This window comes from Myotis myotis, unplaced genomic scaffold, assembly GCF_014108235.1.
Source record: "Myotis myotis isolate mMyoMyo1 unplaced genomic scaffold, mMyoMyo1.p scaffold_m19_p_7, whole genome shotgun sequence".
In the NCBI taxonomy this organism is placed as follows: domain Eukaryota; kingdom Metazoa; phylum Chordata; class Mammalia; order Chiroptera; family Vespertilionidae; genus Myotis; species Myotis myotis.
The window spans coordinates 31,087,813-31,104,411 of NW_023416379.1; the positions used below are offsets into that span (position 1 = coordinate 31,087,813).

At 39.2% G+C, this 16,599-nt stretch overlaps 1 protein-coding gene across 3 annotated transcripts in view; it reads left to right on the forward strand.

The window, feature by feature from the left end:
• The first annotated feature begins 9,511 nt into the window (after window positions 1-9,511).
• GRM1 (glutamate metabotropic receptor 1) overlaps window positions 9,512-16,599 on the forward strand; it is a 313,303-nt gene continuing 306,215 nt past the window's right edge. For 2 of the 3 annotated variants that reach the window (XM_036318276.1, XM_036318278.1), the window contains exons 1-2: window positions 9,512-9,607; window positions 11,054-12,083. In XM_036318276.1, coding sequence (XP_036174169.1) covers window positions 11,384-12,083 — 700 coding nt within the window. In that variant the 5' untranslated portion in view covers window positions 9,512-9,607; window positions 11,054-11,383. Of the gene's footprint in view, window positions 9,608-10,853; window positions 12,084-16,599 lie in introns of those variants that run through there. The other variant, XM_036318277.1, reaches the window with a different exon arrangement.

The following is a 16,599-nucleotide window of genomic DNA, read 5'->3' on the forward strand; positions in this document are numbered from 1 at the left end:
AGAGGAGGGAGCAATCTGTAGTGACTTTTATAGAGATAAGTACATCAGTAGGTACAATTTGGAAAAAAAGTGATTTCTGTTTGGGTCTTGTTGATTTTCAGATGCCTGTGTTTACATATGCTTACAAGGGGCACTTGATTTAGATTTTTTGAATGAGTAAAAGAACGACTACATGAGAAACGGGCTAGAGGAAATGCCTGGTCTGGAGAAAGAGCTGAAAAGGAGACTGAGAATACATGGGCTGAGTGGTAAGTTGGGAAACCTATAAAGCATAAAGTCACAGAAACCATATGCCAAGGGAGTTTTAACATTGGGGAGCAGTTAGCACTTAAGCACTGGAGAGAAATTAAACAAGCAGAGATCTAAAAAGCTCTCATGACTATTTTAGGCAATCATTGGTGACTTTTGCTTGAGGAGTTTAAGCAGCGATACAGGGGGAACTTGCTTGCAGTAGGTTGAAGAGGGGAAGAGAAGTGGTCATCTAGTGTAGAGTTTCTTTCTGAGATTTGGTTGAGTGGAGAGAGATGCAGATGGAGTTGAAAATAATATATGGTCAATGGAAAATTTTTATTTATTTTTCTAATTAATTATTTTATTTTTTTGTTACAGTGAGGCAATATATTGCTGTTTAAACAGGAACAAGAATTTATTTTTTTGTGTGTGTGTAGGTGAAACTGTAGTAAGATAATCATTTTCTAATGAAAGCTTTTATTAGATCTGAAAATTTAGATACTTTTTTCTGCTTAATTGTTTAAAAGTTGACTATGAGACTGTGCAAGTAGGTTACTGCCATTATTAGAACTGTTATAAAAGATGGTTATTTTAAGCAAATAGAACAATCACCTGTAAAGCACATGCCCTCAACAGATGAAAGGCCAAAAGGAGAGGATTGCAAATTCATGTTCTTTATTACTGAAGTATTTTCTGATGAGAGAGCATCTGTTCAAAGCTTAAGAAAAAAATGAAAAGTAACACAGCTCAGTTCATATGGTGGTTTCTATAAATTTGGAATAAAGGTAGTGTAATGTGGCAGTGCCCCTAATTTGTTCCTTAAGCTCAGGCAAGGAACAGATTCTTGGTGCCTCAGATTTCCTATTTATTGACTAGGATAATATGTCCATTTTATGCATCTCATATGATGATTCTGAAAGTCTTTTCATATTTTTTTTTCAAAAAATATAGCCATACATTAGATAATGGTTAGTTTTCATTTATGTATTAGCTTCTTTTTACCTTTGTAAAGTAAGTTTTATTTGCTGTTGGTGAACACAGTAATGAAAATGGTTTCATAACATTTGGAACAAATTTAAATACTTTAAGTGTAGTAAAGTTTATAGTATACATATGTTTCTAAATAGTTTAATATTAACTAGTTTAGTTACTTGCACTTGAGAAACAGTTGCAAAATAATTAATATCCCTACATTATGTGAAAAAATTTGAAATGTCTTTTTAAATTTTTTATTGTTGGTAGTATTACAGATATCTCCCACTCCCCCCTCCTTTCACCCTCCCACTCCCAGCTTCTACTCACTACCCTATTGCCTGTGTTCATGGGCTATGCATATAATATTTAAGTTCTTTGGTTTATGTCTTCTCATCCCCCCAATCTCACATCAAGGTATGTCAGTCTGTTCTGTGCCTCTAAGCTTTAGGTCTTACTTTGTTGGTCAATTCATTTTGTTCATTAGATTCCACAAATAAGTGAGATCATATGATATTTATCTTTAAACTACTTGGCTTTGATTTTCTTAGCCCAGGTGCCCATCAGGAGAGGAATGGGTAAAAAAGCTATAGTACATTTATACAATAGAATACTACACAACTGTAAAAAAGAAGGAACTCGTACTTTTTGTAACAGCATGGATGGACCTGGAGATTATTATGCTAAGTGAAATAGGCTAGTCAGAGGAAGAAAAATACCATATGATCTCACTTATATGTGGAATTTAATGAACAAAATAAAATGATGAACAAAATCAGAGACATGATACATAGAACAGACTGACAGATATTGGGGTGAGGAGAGTTGGATGAAAGAAGGTGAAGGGATTAGCCAAAGAACATATGTGCATAGCCCATGGACATAGACAATAGTGGGGTGATGGTCAGAGGGATGGGGAGTAAGGGTTGGTTGGAGGTGGGCAAGGCGGTAAGGGTATGGGACATCTGCAATAATCTGAAGAATAAAAATAAAGTAAAAAAAGTGCATTAAAAATGCTATTTTTAATGTTCAGAAAGAATGTATCCATTCATTTATTCAACAAATATTTTAGCACCTGTCATAAACCACACACTGTTTGAGACACTGGGGACAGCAGGTAGTAAAACAGACAGTAATTGTGGCCTTCACTATGCTTTCAGAATAATTGTTTTTGCTACATTCTCCTCAATTGTATTTTAATACTTTAAAAATAAAAATTTGGCCCATCCAGTGTGGCTCAGTGATTGAGTGTTGACCTATGAACCAAGAAGTCATGGTTTGATTCCAGGTTGGAGCACATGTCCGGGTTGGGAGCTTGGTCCCCAGTGTGGGGTGTGCAGGAGGCAGCCAATCAATTATTCTCTCTCATCATTGATGTTTCTATCTCTCTCTCTCCTACTTCTTTCCTCTCTGAAATCAATAAATATATATTTAAAAAAATAAAAATAAAAGTTTGGACAGTTGTGGCAGAACAGTATGTGGCCAAATGTGTTTTCCAGTCCATCAACATGAATCCACAGAGGCATTAATAAGTTCTAGTTGCTTATGGAATCTGATGCTTTTGGTTCTATCTCTGCATATATGCTTATAGTCTAATTAATTTTAATTAAGTCAAAAATTAAATTTGACTTTTTTTTCTTTTAAAACATTTGGTTTGCTTTGCTAATCAACCATGTTTTATAAAAAATGTTTGAGTATCTAAAATGAAGAGCTTTTGTTCTAGATCTGTGAAATATGCCATTGGTATTGTAATGGGGCTTGCATTGAATCTGTAGATTGCTTTGGGTAGTATGGACATTTTAATGATGTTAATTCTACCAATTCATGAACATGGTATATTCTTCCACTTGTTTATATCTTCCTATACTTCTTTTTTCAATGAACTATAGTTTTCCAAGTACAAGTCTTTTACCTCCTTGGTTAATTTTATTCCTAAGTATCTTAATTTTCTTTTGTTGCAATGATAAATGGGATTGTTTGTCTAGTTTCTCTTTCTGAGATTTCATTATTCGTGTATAAAAATCCCATTGATTTCTGGGTGTTGATTTTGTATCCTGCTACATTGCCTTATTAATTTATTAAATGTAGCAGTTTTTTGATAGAGTCTTTAGGGTTTTCTATGTACAATATCATGTCATCTGCAAATAATGAGAGTTTTGCTTCCTCCTTTCCAATTTGGATGCCTTTTATTTCTTCTTCTTGTCTGATTACTATAGCTAGCACTTCCAGTGCTATCTATAATAATAAAAGCATAATATGCTAATTAGACTGGATGTCCTTCTAGACAACCTTCCCGACGAAGCCAGGACTGTGAGGGAAGCCTTAGTTCTGGGTGCCAGAGGGAAGCTGGTGCTGGCAGTGGGGGGAAGGAAAGCCTACTCTTGCAGGAATTTCATGCACTGGGCCTCTAGTGTTGAATAAGAGTGGTGAAAACAGACATCCCTGTCTTATTACTGTTCTTAGGGAAATGGTTTTAGTTTTTCCCCATTGAGTATGATGTTGGCTTAGGGTTTGTCATTTTTGCCCTTTATTTTGTTGAGGTATGATTCCTCTATTCCTACTTTGCTGAAAGGTTTTACCAGAAATGGGTGTTGTACTTGTTAAATGCTTTTTCTGCATTATTGATATGATCATGTGATTTTTGTCTTTCAATTTATATGGAACCAAAAAAGACCCTAAATAGCTGCAGCAATCTTGAGAAAGAAGAACAAAGTTGGAGGGATCACAATACCAGATACCAAGTTACACTACAAAGCTACTGTAATTAAAACAGCCTGGTACTGGCACAAAAACAGGCATATATATCAGTGGGACAGAATAAAGACCCCAGAAATGGACCCAAACCATCATGCTCAATTAATATTTTCACAGGAGGCGGGAACATGCAATGGAGTCAAGACAGTCTCTTTAATAATGGTGTGGAAAAATTGGCCAGATACATGCAAAAAAATTAAACTAGACCACCAGCTTACACCATATACAAGAATAAACTCAAATGGGTAAAAGACTTAAATGTAAATCATGAAACCATAAAAATCCTAAAAGAAACCATAGGCAGCAAAATCTCAGACATCTCTAGTGGCCATATGTTTGTGCATACATCTCCTAAGGCAAAGGAAACAAAGGAGAAAATAAACAAATGGGACTACATAAAAATAGTTTCTGCACAGCAAAAAAACCCATCAACAAAATGAAAAGGGAGCCCACTGTATGGGAGAACATATTTGGAATGATACATCTGATAAAGGTTTAATAACCAACCTATATAATGAACTCATAAACTTAACAAAAGGAAGACAAAAATCCAATTAAAAAATGGGCAAAGGATCTAAATAGACCTTCTACAAAGGAGACATGCAGATGGCCAAGAGACGTATGAAAAAATGCTCAGTCACTGATCATCAGAGGGATGCAAATTAAAATGACAATGAGGTATCACTTTACACCTGTCAGAATGGCTACCATCAACAAATCAACAAATGACAAGTCCTGGCGAGGATGTGGAGAAAAGGAAGCCCTAATACACTGTTGGTGAGAATGCATACTGGTGCAGCCATTATGAAAAACAGTATGGAATTTCCTCAAAAAATTAAAAAGAACTCCCATTTGACCCAGTGATTCCGCTTCTAGGAATATATCCTAAGAAATCTGAAACACTAATCAGAAAGAAAGTATGAACCCCTATGTTCATAGCAGCACAATTTACAATAGTTAAGATCTGGAAACAGCCCAAGTGCCCATCAGTAGATGAGTGGATAAAAAAGTCATGGTACATTTATACCATGGAATACTATGCAGAAGTGAAAAAGAATATTTTAACCCTTTGAGATAGCAGTGGAGAGCATTATGTTAAGTTAAATAAGCCAGTCAGAGAAAGGCAAGTATATGATCTCACTCATATGTGGAATCTAATGAACAAAGTAAACTGATGAACAAAATAGACCCAGAGACATAGAAGCATGGAACAGACTGTGGAATCTCACAGGGAAGGCGGGGGAGGGTGGATGAGTGGGAAGAGATCAACCAAAGGACTTGTATGCATATATGCATAACCCCTGGACACAGACAATAGGGTGGTGAAGGCATGGGGTGGGGGCAGGGTGGGCTAGAAGAGGTCAATGGAGGACAAAAGGTATATATGTAATACTTTCAACAATAAAGATTTAAAAAAATAAGAGTTTTTATTTTACAATTTTTGTTGCCTTTGTTTCAGAGCATAAAGTCCAATGAAGGATATGGCAATTTCCCTCTTGATTTAAGCAATGTAGATAGCAAATTGGATAAATATACTAAAATTTCTTACTGGGGCCTAAATTATTTTACTGAACCCATAAATTAAAAATAAGAATGCAACAAATATCAAACTAGGTTAAATAAATTGTCCATAGAGCACAGTATTTTATGGAAAAGCATGTTATTCATTTGCCATGACATTGATCTACCTTGAACATTCATTAGTGATACATTACATATCAATTTCTGCAAATCAATTTTCTTCAAAGACCTTCTTTGATCCCATTTCTATTTTCAGTCAGTAATACCTCTTCATTAATGAGTTTTTACCTCTTGTGTATACTTCACTTCCATATTTCAATTGCTGTGTAAACTTTTCTTTTCATAATACCTCATAGAGTACACTAAAATTTTGAATGTGTTTAGCTTTTCCATTTATTTTTTTAAAATATTTTTTATTTATTTCAGATAGGAAGGGAGAGAGATAGAAACATCAGTGATGAGAGAGAATCATTGGTTGGCTGCCTCCTGCATGTCCCACACTGGGTATCAAGCCCGCAACCAAGGCATATGCCCTGACTGGCAATATAACTGTGACCTCTTGGTTCATAGATTGGTGCCCTACCACTGAGCAATACCAGCTGGACTATCCATTTCTTTCTTCCTTTTTAAAAATCTTATTCTTGCCGAGACCGGTTTGGCTCAGTGGATAGAGCGTCGGCCTGCGGACTGAGGGGTCCCAGGTTCGATTCCGGTCAAGGGCATATACCTGGGTTGCGGGCATATCCCCAGTGGGAGATGTGCAGGAGGCAGCTGATCGATGTTTCTCTCTCATCGATGTTTCTAACTCTCTGTCTCTCTCCCTTCCTCTCTGTAAAAAATCAATAAAATATATTAAAAAAAAAAATCTTATTCTCAATCATGTCTTACCTTTCTCATTAGAAGACTATAAATCTTCAACTGATTTTATGTGGAAAATTTTACATCCTTTTGCTCATTTATAATCTAAACTAGTTTCTCTGTGAGGTCCTTTATGATGAAGAGCAATGAGAATTGTGCAAACATTTCTAAGGAGAGTGATGACAATTTTATTTACAGGTAATATTTGTTTTATGACCATATAAGGATGATGGACATTTTGTTGCCATCATTGTTATAGCAGTATGTATATATATATATATATATATATATATATATATATATATATATATATATATATATACCTATACCTATACCTATACCTATACCTATACCTATACCTATACCTATACCTATACCTATACCTATATCTATATCTATTATTGATTTTTTACAGAGAGGAAGGGAGAGGGATAGAGAACTAGAAGCATTGATGAGAGAGAAACATCGATCAGCTGCCTCCTGCACACCCTCCACTGGGGATGTGCCCGCAACCAAGGTACATGCCCTTGACTGGAATCGAACCTAGGACCCTTCAGTCCGCAAGCCGACGCTCTATCCACTGAGCCAAACCGGTCAGGGCTATTTTATATTTTTTTGTTAATCCTCACCTGAGGATATTTTTCCATTGATTTTTTTAGAAAGAGTGGAAAGAAGGGGGAGAGACAGAGAGAGAGAAACATTGATGTGAGAGAGACACATCAACCAGTTGCCTCCCGCAGGCACCAGACCAGGGCCAGGGATCAAGCCTGCAACCCAGGTATATGCCCTTAACTGGAATCAAACCTGGGATCCTCAGGCCACACTCTATCCACTGAACCAAACTGGCCATGGCTATAGCAGCAAATTGAAATTGTTATCTTGAGATAACATGTTGGTATTCTTTTGCTTAATCTCCATTATATTTTGTTTTAAATGGATTTCCCAAACCAAAATACTCCTAACACCTTTTACCCTGCTACAAATCACATATTGAATGTAATATACTACCCTCCCATCGCAGATTTATACTGGTAGTACCTCTGAGCTTATGCACTTTTAACATTCTTTGAACTTTTATAGAATAGTGTATTGACCCGTATTTGTTAATTTGTATGTAATTCATCCTTTTAGCAATTCCCTTCAATCCTAGTAATAGACGTTTCCCTTAAATGTCTGCATATGTATTGCATACTGCTTGTCTTGATAGAGTCTTAATTTTCAGAAAGATAAAGCATATTTAAATGATTTCGTCTTCTCCTTTCTCAATGCCTTCTTCGTGCCTTACTTTTATCTTTGTTGACTTTTAAAGTTTTGTCTGACATAGTTATCAATAAATTTAATTGGTAATTTCAAATTGATGCATTTGAAATTAATTTTTCATAATACCTGCAATATATAATTTATGCATATATCTTCTGTCATGACACCCAAGTTCATTCTCTTTAAAATTGTTTCAGCCAGCTTGAATGTGTAGTTTTTACTTGGACTGTTTTGAGAACAAATAAATTGGAACATTTAATTATTCTGTCAGTAGATGAATCTTTTCTAAATTATGCCAATGTGATATATTAAAAATATTCAGTTTTAAGGAGTACACATTAAAGCTAAATGTAGATTGCAGAGACATTACATTCTTTAATCCTAAAAATAATATTTAATGGTCTATGTATGCACAGAAATCTTTGTACATTAACTATGTCTATGAAATATGCCAAGAAAATAATACGTAGGGCTTATCTTACTAGAATAGTATTATCAAAAATGGAAGTTAAATGGCTAATAAAGGAATGAGATGGGGCACTGTGAACACTTGTGAGTTGCTCTTAGAGCATACCTCTTCCTTAGGATACCAGCAGAGAACCATTTTACCCTATGTGTGAAGACAGAAGCTTACCTTCTATTTCCCTCAAGTTAACCTGTGGTTACTTCCAGAACTGAGATGTTTTAGGACTAATGTTTGTGTACCTGGTTCAATGCATTAATAGTATTATTAAAATGGAAGTCAAATGTCATACCTTCTGTTTTCCTCAAACCTATGGTTACTTCCAGAACTGAGATGTTTTAGGACTAAAGGATGTGTACCCGGTTTGGTGCATAAAGGATGTGTACCCGGTTTGGTGCATTATTAATGGAAAAGGAAAAAAAAATCCAGGAAATCTGACATACTGTATGGGGGTGAAAAAGACCAGAACCAGAACAGAATTAGCTTCTGTTCTTGACTGGAGACATTGTTTCCTTTGCTAAGTTTAATGGAACTTACTAAAGGGGATTCAAAACTATCTCATGTGGTTGTCCCCTCCAGGCTGACATGGTATCATTCCATAGAATAATGATGACATGGACAAGGTGACTATAAAGGGATACACATAAGCTGATCTCTCTTCTCTACAGATGACAAAAATAGAAAGCTTTGAGCAAGAGTGGAAAGGCACACTGTCACTTGTCTCCCCCCTGCCCCCCCTCCCAAAGAAGCTGGGCCACATTCTGCTCAGCCAACACGTTCCCAGAGGAATATGATTTAACTTCCACTTTTCGCACTGCAAGAAGCAACACTGTAGACCTGTCGGGAGGGTGATGGCAGCCTGGGAGGATTTTGGATAAGTGTTTTACACTCCAGTGTTTTCATGTGACCTGACTTTCATTCTCAATTTAGTTACATCTTGACCTGGAAAATGTAGCCACGGGTTGCCTGTCTTCCTTCGGCTTACCTTGATCATAGTGTGCATCCCCCTTCTCCCCTCACTCCCACCCCATGCAGCCTCTACCCCTCCCCCTTGAAACCTTCTAATAGAGCCTTTCTCTAGATGTCTCCACGGGTATTTACTCTGCTTCCTTCAGAAGGGTCTTTACTTCCAGGGGGAGAAAATGCATTTGCCTCCTTGAAATACATAAGAAGGAATATCCACCTAAATCAGTCTTAGTGGTTCCCCAGATCTGACTTTGCATATATCTAGCAGCTGTTTAAGAACCCTATTGTAGTAAAGGAATTAATATTCCCCACTTCTCCCTGGCACCTCCCCCCCACTCCATTAAACGACTGATTTTTATGCATGAGATTATAGACAAGCCTTGGGTGACCTGTTTTTTAATTTTTTTCCTTCCCCCTCCCTCTTTTTTTCCTTGCGGTAAAATAGTGCTGAAGAAAGAGGGCACTAGTGTACAGCCCAGATCGCATCCTTGCGCCGTCTGGATTAGAGCTGAGGCGTCTGCTAACCGCGCGTGGCGGCGGTCCTCTGACCTGGGGACCATAGCGCTGTCTACCCGGACTCAGGTACGTCTCAAGTCCAAAATTCTCCAAGCCGACTCAGGTGAGCAGAAACCTCCCGGCGGTGAAACCCATCCCAGTGGCAGACAGTCCCAATCTATGGGATTTTCCTCCTGGTCCCAGGGGCACCCTCGCTTATTTATTTATTTTAGTCCTACATCCCGGGAAGTACTGGAACCCTTGGATGCCTGGGTTGTCTTCCTCCTTTTGCCTGCCTCACCCCACATGCTCCTTTAGCTCCTTTCTTCTCCGACTCTCACCTTGAGAAAGGAAGCCAGGCAGGGACGAGAGAGGGAGCCAACTTCAGCCCCAGGAGCGGCTGGAATTTGGCGCTTCTTCCCCCCCCCCCCCCCCCCCCCCCGCCCCCGCAAGCGGCCAGGTTTGAATATGCTTGCAAGAGCACTGATGGCAGAAGGAAGAGAATGAGGACTGAAGGGTGGTGAGGAGGCGAGGGGAGGTGTGTGTGTGTGTGTGTGTGTGTGTGTGTGTGTGTGTGTGTGTGTGAAGAATGCAGTGGGGGTGGTGGTTGGAAGAGCGAAGTCGGGGGGCGGGGGTGGTGGGCTGTCAAAGAATAGCAGCAACTCGCTGATCGCTCCAGGCTCTGCCAGCGGAATGTCTGGGTACCTGGACCGAGCGCTGTCCAGGGTACTGAAGGCGGCAGGGCTGGGCTTGCAACCGCGACAGCAACCTTGACGCTCGCTCTGTTCCCTTTCTAGCAAAGTATGCACAGCCAAAGGTCCCCATTTAGGCGAGTGCAGGGGCCCTTCCACCCCCTCCCTCCACCCCCCATCGCAGGAAACAAGTCACCTCATGTGCACCCTTTCTCCCCGAGCATCTACTGTAAGCCTGACTTCTTGGGCGGGGGTGTGTGTGTGGGGGGGGGGGGGGGCGGAGGGGACGTACCAAACTCCGACGTGCAGACTTTACCAGGCATTGCCTTAGTAACTAACATGGATTTCCTCAAGCTGGCACATTTATATTTACTACTTGGGTTGTACGTTAGTGTCTCTTCAACCCCTCACTAAAGTGAAAGGTGCCTTCCTTGTTAGCGCCTCCACGTTCTTAATGAAAGAGTTTCCAAATTTCTTCTGCGAAAAAGTTGATCTTTTCAAATCCTGAAAGTTCGCTGACGATGAAAGATCTAGCTTCTCCTCCCAGTTCTCTCCCCTCCCCCTCAAATCAGTGAGCATACTGAGTGTTTGAGGACCCGGAGAGACTTGTGGCTGGAGGAGGGGGCGGGTCGGCGGGGCTCTCTGCGGCTCTCCGGATGATGAGGGCAGCCGGGGACCAGACACATCACCTTCCGCTTGGACCAGAGCTGCCTCCCAAGCTGTCCCTCCAGCCGATATCGTGATGTGCTGAGATGAATTGGACTGGGCAACTATTACCATCGCTGACCCCTGAGTTTGGCACATGTGATAACTGAGCTTTGATTTTCTTTCTTTCTTGTAGACAGACAGCTTTCAGCTCACCGCTGGCTGCCACCACGACGCCCACTGTCCCCTTGATCCGTTTACCTTGGTGCACCGGTGAAGAAAGGGCACTCGAATCCGCCTAGAAACGCCCCCTGGGAGCGGAGGTGGTCCTGGAGGACAAGGAGCGGGAGGCGGAGGGGAAGGAGGCTGTGGTGCAGGCGGCGAAAACGCTGGAAGAGCGGGGTTGGCTACCGGGACCGAGCCGGGAGAGGCAGGCGCGGGGCATCCCCGCGGTGCGCGCCCAGAGCCGGCTGCGGGACCAGCGTGGGAACGTGGCTGGCCGGCTGTGGACGGCGTCCTCATCACCATGGTCCGGCTCCTGTTGGTTTTCTTCCCAGCGATCTTTTGGGAGATGTCCCTTCTGCCCAGAAGCCCTGGCAGGAAAGTGTTGCTGGCGGGAGCCTCATCTCAGCGCTCGGTGGCCAGAATGGACGGAGATGTCATCATCGGGGCCCTTTTCTCAGTCCACCACCAGCCTCCAGCCGAAAAGGTGCCGGAGAGGAAGTGCGGGGAGATCCGGGAGCAGTATGGCATCCAGAGGGTGGAGGCGATGTTCCACACCTTGGATAAGATCAACGCAGACCCGGTCCTCCTGCCCAACATCACGCTGGGCAGCGAAATCCGGGATTCCTGCTGGCACTCCTCCGTGGCTCTGGAGCAGAGCATTGAGTTCATCAGGGACTCCCTGATTTCCATTCGAGATGAGAAGGATGGACTCAACCGGTGCCTGCTGGATGGGCAGCCCCTCCCCCCAGGCAGGACTAAGAAGCCCATTGCGGGCGTAATCGGCCCGGGCTCCAGCTCCGTAGCCATTCAAGTACAGAACCTGCTCCAGCTCTTCGACATCCCCCAGATTGCATATTCCGCCACGAGTATCGACCTGAGTGACAAAACTTTGTACAAATACTTCCTGAGGGTTGTCCCTTCTGACACCTTGCAGGCAAGGGCGATGCTTGATATAGTCAAGCGTTACAATTGGACCTATGTCTCTGCAGTCCACACGGAAGGTAGGCATTGCATTGGGGAAAGAAAGGTGCCGAGAAAGCCAGGGCCTTGCATGATGTGTGCTTGGGACCATAGTCTCTTTCCTGTTGTTTTTTTCCAGCTCTGTGGGGAACAAACTTTGCCCTTCTTAGCACAGGTCCACCCAGGCATTGCCTTTAATCCCTATTCTGGTATAAATGTAGTGTAGGAAAACTGTGTCCCATGTGTTTCTAGGGATAGTAGGAGCATAAAAGATGCCAGACTCTCCATGGACAGTGTCCAACAGATTTTGGACTTACATGCTTGTTAGCCCTCATTTTCTAAGTTTGTGTTTGGTAGACTTATTTGCCCAAGGTGTCATCCCACTCTTAAGTGACTGGCTCTGGTTTCCCAGAATAATCCAGTATGAGAAATTAGACAAAAAATTCACTGGCCCTTAAATAGGTACTGAAATCTTTATCTTGTCTTGAACAGCTGAAGGTGCTTCTTTGTCCTAATGTGCCCCTTCGTACTGACACAAGACTTCCCTGCGAGTGCTGGATTTATGCGGTCATCTCCCTCAGTATATCAGATACTTAGATTTTAAATTCTGGGTTGCCGTAGATACAAAGGAAAAGTGAATAATTTAAATCACTTCTTTATTTTCTTCCCACTACAGATGTTAAAATTGTCTATATGTTTTATGAGAAATAGCAACTGATGACCTCTTGAATTTCAGTTTTGGTTTCTAGTCTTTTTCTTTTAAACAATGGCTGCTCATTGGAATTTAAAGTTAGACCAATTATAAATTACAACTAAAAGGATAGTAGATATCAGGTTTAAAATGACTTTTTAAAAATAAAATAGGATTACCTGGGGTTAAAATTTTGGTATTTATACAGTCCTACAGATATAAATTCTCAAAGAACTTCTTTATATAAAGATTTTCTTTATTCATCTTAGCCTATATAAATTTTTGGATAAAATGAGACTTTTGAGTCATCTGCTCTTAACTCCATTGCTAGGTATGATGAAAATGAGACCCTGGTTATACATTGATGTCTAGGGTAATTCACATGTATATGCTGGCATGTGAAAAAAATCTAGAGAGTATTGCTGCATTTATATTCCATAATATAAAATTATTAAGAGAAAGGCCATTGGCATGACTTCATATTCTTTTAACAGTCACAAAATATGCAGTTACCGGTGTGAAGTTTGGCGATAGAAATTAAAAATCATTCTTACTGAAGTGGTTATATGGTTTTCGTTAATGGAAATGAATGCTTTACTTTATTACGTGAGGAGAGTTTTTGAACAAACATTAAAAAATAATGTAGAATTAATTATACATTATAATTTTAGACTTTGCTTTTGAAAAACAACTTTCTGCTGCAATATTGTGACTTCTAACAACTGACTCATGTTTCTGAATCTTAATTTTTAATAGTGAATTGCATACCTCTTTATTAACAAAAATCTTATTACTTTTGTTGATATGCAAATTTAAGTTAAAATGTCCGTCCCTTACATTTTAATGTTCAATGTTCATTTCTTATATTTTAATGTTTAATATAGTTTCCTCTAGTGCTCAGATGAAACATCTTGAAAGCACACATTAAAAATTGTTAATTATCAGCATTAGAGAGATCTCTAAGGGGATGACAAAATCTAGAGTGAATGTGGTTTAATTAAATATTTAATGTTTCCCTCCATTGAACTAGGTAATTGATTATAGATATTAGAAATGTAAATTCCTTCTTCAAGAAAAAGTAATACTTCCTTATCTTGATACAGTAGTTTTATTTTCCATATTTTATTATAACTTCATTTTTGGGGGGTGGTGAGAGGTTCAGAAAAGACCCCCCTCCTTTCTTCAATCTGTTTTCCAGTTGCATCACTTTACTAAAAATAATTACTAATAGTGGGCTTCTTTCTGACATCTAGAATTATGTTTTTGAAAAATTAATTGGACTTGTGTTTGCCAATTCTATTGAAGAAGGGCTCATATTAAAATGTCACCCTTGTGTTAGTTGGACTTAGTTTCTTTTCTGCCTTCTGACTGGTGGTGTGTGGGAGAGATAATGTCTCCATACTATTACAGTTGATTCCAGACTAGATTGTGTTCATAGAACACACAGCTCACTTTGGTGTCTATGTTATTACTAAGAGATTATGCCATTTGCCTTGCGTTTTATATATGATATCTTATTTTCTCAAAGAGAATTTACTTCTTCTCTTATTAGACTTACTATCTGTGGAAACTAAATTGCTTTTATTTTCTTCTATCAGCAAAGAAGAAGTATCACAGCCTCCTTTATAGAAGTTCCAACTGTAAATTTGCTTTTCCTAAGGTTCTGCCCTCCTGCTTTCACTGGCCTGTAGGCACTTTCTTGCATCATTTAGTAATTTTCCTGCCTTTAGACTGATGGGGTCACCTACTGGTGATGGTTCCCTGTCATAAAACAGCTAAGACCACATATCAGTGTTGCTCCTGCCATCTGGGCACTATTTAGGAAGGCAGTCAGTTTGTCTGGGTATTAGCAATTTGGATCTTAGAAATTCTGGAACCGCTGGTGACCTTCACCTCTCCTTTCCAAATTAGTTATTCTCTAGTCAATTTACCATCTCTTATTAGAAGATAGCCTAGAAAAGTTAATATCAAAGTAACTAAGTGACTAGACTAGTGTACTTCATTTCTATGGTTAATTTTGATAGACTTTAAAATCATAGGTGGAACACCCTATTCTTTGAATGTCCCAATTGTTTTTATATTCCTGTATTAGTTCATTTTATGTCAACATAGGGCTCAGAGGTATTTTCTGGTTTTGCTTTTAAACCAGATAGAATTCATTTGTTATATTTTTGCATACTTTTAAAATCTTCTATAATGTCATGGTGCCACACTTGTCTTCTGGTCATGACAACTGTCAGTTTACCTGACATAAAAGTTACCTGTAATAAGATCTCCAGAAATTTTGGGGAATTGGTTCCTGAGGGGAATATTGAAATATGATCTGCCAAATGGTGGGGGCTCTGAAGCAATAGAATTTTATCCACAAATAAAAATTGAATGCACTTTGGAGCAGGCTGCTCACCTGGAATGTGTGTCTTTAAATATGCTAAGCATACAATACAAAAATTGCCTTCTTCATGAGGAACATCTCGGCCAAGGACAGTGTATTCCATCCTGCTGGTAAAATGCATATTCCCTATCAAACATCAGATGGTTCATTCTAAAGGATTATAAAAGACTGTGCTTAAAAATAATTCTCAATTGATTACTTCAAAGCACGGGACAAGTCCAGTAAAAATAATATCCTTTGAGTTTGTAGCTTCCAAAAGTTTTTTTTAGATTGGATACATTATCATTTGTTTTAAGGTTTTCTTTTTTGTCCCATTGTCAGATGAGTATTAATATGATTAGGGGCTTAGTGATGTTACTTTCCTTTTGCAAATGTCCACTATAAGGTGCCCTTTTGTTTACAATTATGTTTTCATTGTGGTGCACCCTTTTTTGACATTTGCTTACATTTTATATGAAGTTGGCTTTTGGGGCTTCTTTTCAAAATCCAATTGTTTTCTTCTCAGAAGTTTTTTTTTTTTCTATTTGACATAGAATGTACTTAAAATATCTAATGACATCAGAGGAAAAATCCTCCTAAGTTATAAATACATCAGTAAGCTATTACTTCAGCTAATGAAATTACATATAAGATTTTTATTTCTAATAAATATATTTCCTATCTATGCACCAGTAACTTTCTTTATAATTTTCTTAGCTTGATTCACAGTAAGCTACCTTAATAAATTATTGTATTTTATAACAAAATAAGGAATTGGAGTGTCTTAAAAAGTTATTTAGGCCAATCAATTAAAGATCTTAAAACACCACTATTACATCTTTGCCCAGAAGTAATTTCCATTTGCTCTAAGTTTCTAAATTGTGATCAGGGTTTCTAACAAGAGAGGAAGAATAGCCGAAACTGGTTTGGCTCAGTGGATAGAGCATCGGCTTGCGGACTGAAAGGTCCCAGGTTCGACTCCGGTCAAGGGCATGTACCTGGGTTGCGGGCACGTCCCCAGTAGGAGATGTGCAGGAGGCAGCTGATCGATGTTTCTCTCTCATCGATGTTTCTAACTCTCTATCTCTCTCCCTTCCTCTCTGTAAAAAATCAATAAAATATATTTAAAAAAAAAAAGAGAGGAAGAATATAGGACTTAAGTTCAGAAGCAGAATGTCACCTATTAGTCAGTTCTGCTATATAATGACCTGTCTCTCTGACATTTTGACCAATTCTCCATTGACTATTGGGAGTCATTCCTCTTCCATGTGATATTTGCATCATTGAATTCTCTCTCTTTTGTGCCATGCCTCACCAGGTCCCTCACCCTTTCAGTTTTTATTTTCCTCCTCATCATAGATAACTCAAGTAGATCTTAGATCAAGGATTATCCAAAAGTTATTTTTAAAAGACATGCTGCTACTAGGCTATATCTCATTGTTTTTGTGTTTGAGCAGTTATTATTATTATCATTATATCTAAGAGCAGGACTTTG